This window comes from Hippocampus bargibanti, linkage group LG10 (genome assembly GCF_051943395.1).
Source record: "Hippocampus bargibanti isolate YZ-2025 linkage group LG10, ASM5194339v1, whole genome shotgun sequence".
NCBI classification, from domain to species: Eukaryota; Metazoa; Chordata; class Actinopteri; order Syngnathiformes; family Syngnathidae; genus Hippocampus; species Hippocampus bargibanti.
Genome location: NC_142743.1, coordinates 7,724,509 through 7,733,875, shown reverse-complemented (window position 1 = coordinate 7,733,875; position 9,367 = coordinate 7,724,509). Strand labels below are relative to the sequence as shown.

The 9,367-nt window shown below is 41.5% G+C and overlaps 1 protein-coding gene across 1 annotated transcript in view; it reads left to right on the top strand.

Annotated features, from left to right (window-relative positions):
• Positions 1-85: 85 nt before the first annotated feature.
• The window catches only part of usp43a (ubiquitin specific peptidase 43a), a 106,421-nt gene continuing 97,139 nt past the window's right edge, over positions 86-9,367 (top strand). The window contains exon 1 of the mRNA XM_089005920.1: positions 86-1,173. Coding sequence (XP_088862046.1) covers positions 580-1,173 — 594 coding nt within the window. The 5' untranslated portion in view covers positions 86-579. The remainder of the gene's footprint in view (positions 1,174-9,367) is intronic.

Below are 9,367 nucleotides of genomic sequence, written 5' to 3'. Positions count from 1 at the left end.
ACATATATCTAAAAAAACACATCTAATTTTATTTTGAAGCACCTTTTAAAGCTCTCATGGACACTTTACAATCACAATACAGGGACAGAAATAAAAACAGAATGTGTTCTGAGATCCGCGCGTGTGGTCAGGGAACGACTTCAACGCGTATCCCGAGGCGTCACGACTCCCATTGGACGTCAATGGCAGGTGGGCCTAATGAAGTGGTCGGTGTGTGTTTATTTTCCTACCCGGGTGCTTTGTGAGGGGCGGGCATTGTTCTCACTGTCTGGGCGGGAGAAATCAACGTTTGCTTGGGGAGTCGTCAAGTATGAGCACGAGTGGTACCGATGATGAGGAGTCCACCATATCGTTAGAACCGACGAGCTCAAGACATGCTTTCCCGGTGCCGGTTCAGTGTCACTTTTGCGGCGGCGATGTTTGCGGAAAGACGGGAGAAGCTGCAGGGGGAGGAGGAAGAGGAGGAGGAAGACTAGACTGTCTGGCAGACAGGTGCGCCTCCGCCTCTTCCTTCTCCACAGTGGCGAGTGTTTCTCCTGTCAGGTGCAGGCACCAGCAGCAGTCGTAGTAGTAACAGCCATGGATTCCCGCAAGGAGAAGGCGCGCAAGACCACGAAAGCCAAAAGGACCAACCGGAAAGAGAAGAAGCATCGGAGCGGCATGTTTACCCGGCGAAGGTCTCTTCGTTCTCTCAGTCAATTCATGGGCAGGATTCTGAAAACTTTGAGCACTTTGGCGCACTTCGGCGAGGTACGGCCGCCGGAGCCCGGGGAGGAGGACGATGACGGCGGCTTCGGTCGAAGCGACACCGGCGGCTTTAAAGACGAAGCCCCTGCAGGCGTTTCGAATGAGAGTGCCGTGAAGAAGAGCTCCACGCTGTCGTCCCACGGTTCAGTCAAGGAGCGACTGTCGTGGTGCTACGGCGACAAGACCCCCGGCGCTCTGGGGCTCAAAAACCACGGGAACACCTGCTTCATGAATGCGGTGGTGCAGTGCCTCAGCAACACCGATCTGCTGGCCGAGTACCTCGGGCTGGAAAAGTACAAAACAAACGTGTTGGGCCGGCGGGTGAACGGCGAGGCCGCCAGAGGGGAGGTAACCGAGCAGCTGGCGTCGCTGGTTCGAGCCCTTTGGACGCTGGAGTACACGCCGCAGCTGTCTGTGGACTTCAAGGTGAGACTAGTGTGTCGGTCATTATTTAAACACATTTGAACATTTTGCACAATAGTAGTTTGCCATTTGTTAGTTTTACTGTCGCATTTCCCACGATCTCAAGTGTAAGTCGTCACAAGAACGCCACAGGTGCGTCGCGATGGAAGGCGAGCGTGAAATGGGCGTGGTCAAAGCTGGAAGTCGCTGGCTCTCCCTGAAACTTACGCTGCATTCCAGGAAAGCCATACATATTTCTTCTTTCCCTTTCGGCTTTTCCCTTCAAGGGGTCGCCACAGCAAATCTGTCCTCCATCTTTAGAGGTTTGATCCGCATGTTTGTTTTGGCCAAGCTTTTACGTCGGATGCCCTTTCTGACACAACCCTCCGTATTTATCCGGGCTTGGGACCGGCACAAGAAGACATATGTCCCTTTGTGGCTACAGAACAAGCAACTCGCTCAGTAAAAGACTCCCAAACACAAATGGTAATCGGCACAGCAACATTCAAAAAAGCAAAAACTATACTCACCGTTTGCTGCCAATGCTCTGATCTTACGTGATAATAGTACTAATAATAAGAGTAATAATAATAATAATAATAATACATTTCATTTTTAAGCGCCTTTCAAAACTCTCAAGGTCACTTTACAGTCACAGGATACGTTTAGTTTCAGAAATCATCAATCGGGAGATTTTCGCACTTGCGACTGTGGTGCGTTTTAAAATAATAATGTGAGCGTTACAAAAGTGTAAATTAGAAGTAAATAAAACACAAAATGCTCTTATTGTTTATTTACACATTCAATTAGTGTAAAATGTATTTTGATTTTTACATTTTCTTTTGTTTCACCTTACAAATTATTATGAGTATTGTCAAAATCGGGAGTCTCCTGACCAAATTGTGAGACTTAGTAAGAACTTAGCAAGTTCTTGGGTTTATCTGTAGATGATGAACAATGGCAAAGCGAAATCATTTTATGAGAGAGTGTCATGATAGAAACAGGTCTGAAATTATGCTTAGGGATGAGTTACCGTGAATTATTAGTAACACACTGACTCATTTGTGGAATTGTGAATATTTATTTTTTGCACCTCTAAAACATTCTGCTTCTTCATCCTCCTTCTTCTTTTCCTTTCGGCTTTTCCCTTCAAGGGGTTGCCACAGCGAATCAGTGTCCTCCATCTTCAGAGGTATGATACGCATCTTTGTTTTGGCCCAGCTTTGACGTCGGATGCCCTTCCTGACACAACCCTCTGTATTTATCCGGGCTTGGGACCGGCACAAGAAGACTCATGTCCCTTTGTGGCTACAGAACAAGCAACTCGTTCAGTAAAAGGCTCCCAAACACAAAATGGTCATGAGCACAGCAACAATCAAAAAAGCAAAACTATACTCACCATTTGATGACAATGCTCTGATCTTACCATGAAATGGGCATGTCTTTCCCTTACCATGATATAAATAATGAATAATAAATAAATAAATACATAAATGTACAAGAAAAATATGGAAGACTTTGCAATTTGTATTTAAAAAAATAAAAAATGAAAAATTGTCTGCCCTTACCATAATAGTTTTTAGTTTGGGCTGACTGTGCTTCTAGTCAGGAGAAAAATTGTCTGTTGCCCTGCCTGATGTCAATAATCTTTTGCATGATTAACCATATCTTCTCCATTAACTTCAAACAATTATTTCCCTATCCAAAAACACGGCAAAGTGATCCAAAGCTCTAATAGTCAGAGTTGCAAAAGTCTGCCATTAGGAATTGAGTCCCCGTCAGATTGCAGTACAGTATGTGTAAATTTGATACTGTAGTCCTTATACCTCAATATTTATTAGAATAGGTTATGAGGGCAATAAATGATATGTGTAAAACAGGGTCAGAGGCTGTAAAAAATCTCTACATTATGTGTCATTAACTTGCCATTCAATGAGAAATTGGCCATTTCATGTGCACGTACAAACCAAATCCAGTCCAATGAAAACAGTGGGCCTCAAGGCAGCAAAGCAAGTGTGTTCCCATGTAACGTCAAGTCAGTCCAATAGTGCATTAAATGATTGTTACTCCTCTTCGGGGTATTTCATTAAACCGTTTTTTTTATTATTATGTGGGCGGGTGTGAGAGCACTCAGACATACTTTTGGAATCATCTCAAGCAATGGGACGATACATTTTCTTGTAAAATCCTAGAAGGAATGCATTGCACAAGGCATAAAGCCCAGAAAGTAACAAATGTTAAATATACAGAACACCTTAATCACATCATACAAAAGAAGGAACCACATAACAGGGCAAGCTTCTGAAAGGCTTAAAGGACAACTGACGCCCCCCGGACAAGTTGTGTCCATAATTAGTAAAATCACTTCAAATGACTTCTACTGAGCGTATTTTACAAGGATTCCACGGCATATAGCTATATTTTACGTTTTAAGACTCGTGCTGAATATTCAGGAAGTCTTGTTTTTGAGTTGATGACGATGCCTGACATGACGTCACGTCTGGAACGCGCCCCTGACCGAGAAAGCGACACACAATGCATTTTGGGTACTTTGTTTGGTCTGAAAACATCATGTTGATCCGTGTGGCTGAAATATTATCGATGGCGAAATTAGAAGGAAAACACATAAATAATGCGATGGTGAATCATTGTGCTTTGCACAAAGACGACTACAGTAAAGTCTCGTTATAGCGATATTCTCGGGAGTTAGAAAAAATGTAGATATAACCGTACTGTCGATATATCCGTCCTGCGCCGAACTGCACTAACAAAAGCTGCCAAAAGAGGGCATCCAAGCGCCATATAAGAAACGGAGCTGGCCATGAGCTCGCCATTTTGTGCCTCTTTTTTTTTGGGGTGAGAGATGTTCCCCCAATGTTGCCTCAAAATGGCACATATAATTCTTTAATCGTTTGCAAACATGTATGCTTTCCTCTTCAGTGCTTTCCTCTACAGTGTATTTGAATCATATTCATAACTGGATGTGTAACAAGAAAGTATATTATCCGAATCTGAAGCCATTGTTTGGATTCACAAGCAATGCAAGACTTGGCGTGAAGTCATTTTTATTGGTGTTTTGCATTTGAATAAAAAGTGACATCGGTTGTCCTTTAGTACACAGTATGGAATGTACAGTAATTTTCAAAATCATCACGCTTCAGCAGACAAAACAAGAAACATCGTTGCAAAAAAACGATTGCATTCATATACAGTACAGTGGGCATGTACATAACACAACAGGGAAACTGCAACGCTTACATCTTACTGTATTATGTATACAATTTAAAAAAGTCATCAATCTTCTTCTGCTTCCCATTTTTACCTTTTAACACAAACACTTCAATCTCGTCTGCTACACACGAGCTAGCGTCCGAAAATGGAAATGGCTCTGCTACACGGGAGCTGGTCACGTAACAAACTCACGTGACCAAGTCGACCAATGGCGCGACCGATGGCGTGTATCGATATAAACATAGCAAAATGGCCGGCGGGAGATGAAAAAGAGCACCGTAGTAACATGATTACAGAACTAAACGGAACTAATTATACATAAAAAGACTAGAAATGTGCACGGGAAATGAAAATAGTGTCGTAATAAGCAGTATTATCAATATAAACGATATCGATATAACGAGACTTTACTTTATTTGATACTAGTTGACACAAATTCCCAGCAGACAAATCAGCCCATTTCCAACGGAGTTTGGGTGCCATCTCGTGCATTTTTGGGGTGCTACATTGAAGTCCAGACACCTCAAAATGATGCGGAAGGACTTCTTTAATCGATTGCAAACATTTATGCTTTCCTCTTAAGAACTATTTGAATCCTATTCATAACTGGATGAGTAACAAGAAAACATCTTCTCCGAATCTGAAGCCACTGTTTTGATTCTAGAGCAAGGCAAGACGTCCTGGCGTGACGTCACGAACAAAGGGGTGGGACTTTCTGAAACTCGCCACAACTCGGGGTCATTTTGAAGTAGTTTTGGGACACTTTAACTCATTTTTATTGGTGTTTTGCATTTGACTAAAAATATCAGCCTGCTTGTTATGGATATTTTAGATGCTATCAACCATTTTTCTGATGTCAGGTAGGGAACAAAATGGTGTCGGTTGTCGTTTAAATAGTACATGATAACAATGCGAAGTGTGAAACTATCATTGAAACTTCTACTTATTATGTCATGAATAGAGAATGCCTGGGAAGGGCACCACAACATTGTCACTCAAAAAAGATTTGAAAGTGGGACCCAGTCCTTAATTCATCCGATTGCTGCTGTTTTTGTTAGCAACAAAGTTCAAAAGAGATTACTCCAGTGTCTATGTACTGAGACGATTACTATTAAGGCACTTTTTTTCGGACCGAGGGAGAAAGGGTTGCAGCTAATTGGGGCCCGACGTCTCCGAGAAGGATTACCACAACTTGAAGAAAGAGGCAGGAGGACCATCAGCCGCCCTGTAGGTTACTTCCCTTTCAGACAAAGAATGAGGCAGTTGTAATCTTCAGGTTACTGTCGATGGCAATTCCACAGTTAGCCACACCGAAAAGAAAAATCTTAACGTAAGCAAAAAGCCCTAATTGGCTGCGACGTGACAAAACTATGTTTGAAGGCACTGCAGGGAGACATTCCGCTGACAAAACAACCATCCATCAATCTGTTTTCCATAGCATGTGTCCTTGTTAGTTTTTCAGGGGAGTTGGGGCCATGTTTTTATGATCCTGTTGTTTATTATTTTGCTTTGTGTTGACTATTATGTGAAGCGCTTTGTTGCAGCTGTTGTGAAACCACTATATAAATTAGGATGTATTATCATGTATTGCGGGTGACCTGATAGTTGATCGGCGGGATACTCCCTCGACTGGTCGCCAGTCAGTCACAGGGCGTCCAGACAATTACCCGTACTCGCATTCACACATTTGAACAATGTAGAGTCAAATTAACGTGGCAATTTAAATCTTGAATAAACATTCCCTGTAAGCAATGTGATAAGTAGGGCTTGGTCAATAACAATCTATGTTGCTGTTTTTTTACCTGTTTAAAAAAAAAGAATCAACATTATTCAAGATGAAAAAAAATATAGGACAACTATCAAGAGTAAAAAAATAACATTCATAATATCCGTTTGTAAAATGTACTCATGTGCTCCAAATTTCCTCTTTGGTGCCTGTATTTGTGGCAAAAATCCAATGACTTTGTTACCGCAGAGGGTACTGCTTTTGTTTTTTTTATGATTATATTGAGTGCAATTTTACATTGAATCCTTACATGTCTTTGAATTGTAAATTCATAGTCAATTTCCTCTTATTTTTGGATTAGCCTAACCGAGGACCAAAGTCTTTCCAGACGCTCTCCAACTTATGAACAAGATACTTTCCGAACAGTCGTTCGCATAGTGAATTTGTTCGTAAGTTGCTTCACTGCTATATTTTGTTTGGAATGTATGTTTAAGTCTTATATATAAGTATGTTAAGATGTATGTAGGTATGTTTAAGGCTTGTATTAGTAACCTGTATTGGTTTGCACTGAAAAATAAACATTTAATAAAATACATGCTCTATAAAGATATGTACATGTACAACTGGAGAGAATACTACATATGTTACTGCAAAAATGTTCGTAGGTCCTCTTATTCGTAATACATCTGTGTAAGCTCTCAGTCGTACAGGAGTGGTCAATCGATGAAAAGGTTTCTTCAGCCGTCATCTGTATTTCTTTGAAGGTGTCGGACATTGTGCTCCTCATCCGAAAAGCTGCGTCAGCGAACTAAATTTGTGATGGTTTAATATATATATATATATATATATATATATATATATATATATATATATATATATATATATATATATATGCAGTAAAGTCTCGTTATATCGATATCGGATATATCGATAGTCCCGGTTATATCGATACTATTTCTATGCACGCACGGACAAAATTACCTGCAAACAGGGTCGGATATATCGATAGTCCCGGTTATATCGATATTTTTTCGGACTCCCTTGAATATCGATATAACGAGACTTTACTGTATATATAGCTTTTCGGATGAGGAGCGAAATGTCCGACACCTTCAAAGAAGTACAGATAACGTCTTTTCATTGATGTTCTTCCTAACTCGAATGTCCGTAAGTAGGGGAGCGTCTGTGTATCAAATACTTTTTATATTGGAATGGTTGCGTGGGGGTAAAGCCAGAGTACTTGGAGAAAATCCTCACGAACATGGCAAGAACACCCAAATCTTACACAGGAGGGCTTGTTCCCGCGATTCAAACGGCAACATTCAGAACTGAGAGACATACACGCTAACCACTATTGACGCTCGCAGGGAAGGTTCGAGTCATTGTCAATTTCATTTATCCTGTTTCCTCGTTTAGAAATACAGTACACAGGTCATGTTACGATTGGTCACGTGATGAGGTTTTATGACTGAACTACTGCGACTGATTTACACACTGACTGTGTCGTTTCGGCCTGACTCACCTGCGCGACCGACCGGCACGTCGACGTGGTTTGGCGACATTCCGAGGCAGTCGTTTGGAGGGAAAGGAGACTGATCAACTCTGACCTTCCAGCTTGCTCAATCACAAAACTCAAACGGGATCTATTGGCTATCTATTAGCTACAGTATCTGACTGGCTGGCTGGCTATCTGGCTAGCTATCAATTAGCTATCTAGCTGCACTATGTATTAGCTAGCTAGCTCGCTTTCTATCTATTTGAGTTACTTTCGCGTTGAGCTGGTGTGTGTGGCTGCCTCTGCTCACCCATAGAAAAAAAATATCCTGTGACTGTATAGTGACCTTGAGAGTTTCAAAAGACACTTATAAATGAAATGTATTATTATTTTTATTATGTTATGATATTCAAGGTGATTTAAGAAGTAGTCAACAAAAGGTTGTCTTGCTGTGAAACTGCCCCCCTTCTGGGCTTATTGGATGACACCAAAACAGTTCCCTGACAGCTGCTGGGAGCCATAACAGACTTGCATAACCTCAGGTGTGGGAAAAAAGAATATGTCAGATACATGCTCCATTGTACATTATATTTTCCGCGAGATCTCCATGTTCCCTGGGTTTTGAATTCAATAATCCTCATAAGCAATAAAGGGGGTGTTCCAGGGTCAAATTTTCACCGCCATACAAATACATACAGCAAGGGTCTCAAACTCAATTGACCCGGGGGGCCGCTGGAGGCAGAGTGTGGGTGAGGCTGGGCCGCATAAGGATTTCCACAAAAAAAGCACAGATAAAACATTCCAATCTTTATTTTTAACACAAAAAATGAATTAAATAAATAAATGGAAAAATGAATAAAAAATAAATTAAGCAGCAAAAAAATAAATAAAATGATTATATCATAAAGCAGATACAGACGACTGAAAAAAAACACAGGAAAACGAATTATTATAATAAAGTTTCAAATGTCTGTATTCATAGTTTTTTAACCTTTAACTTTCTTAACATAAATAAAATATTGAACATGAACTGTCCTAAAAATGGCTGCTCTTGCCTACTTGTTCAGCTCCACACACAAGTTTCATTCATATCAATCATGCGGGCCGCACGAACTTTAATCTTTCATATCAACGCGGGCCGCAAAATATTTCGGGGGCCGCATTTGGCCGCGAGTTTGAGACCCCTGATATACAGTGATACCTCGGTTTACGAACCCCTTGTCTTACGAACTTTTCAGTTTACGAATGTTAAATTTATGAAAATTTTACCTAGGCATACGAACTAATTTTCGGGACACACACGGAGCTGCCACAATGAGTGCTGTGTCGTTCGCGAATGAGCCCGTTCCCCTAAAAGAAAATGGCAGCCTGCTTGTTTTGGTCCTCTATTCCCCGCCCCCAGTCGTCGGTTAAAGCCACGTGATTGGTCAAGAACGCAGCAGTGAGGGGGGGGTGGGGGTTTACAGACAGTGAGAGACTGAAGCATTCTCCCAAAAAGAAAATGGCTGCCAACATTTTTTTTGTCCTCTATTCCCCGCCCCCAGTCTTCGGTTAAAGCTACGTGATTGGTCAAGAACGCAGTGAGGGGAGGTGGCTTAAACATTAAAGAGACAGGCAGATGACAGAGACAGTGACAGAATGGATAGAAAACAGTGAAATTTGGACTCGTCTCAACTTTGATAGTTCAAAGCCAGAGTGTAGACTACAATGTTAAAATTCCCATCAATCAGGATCCACAAATAACCCGCACAGGCATCTGTACACTT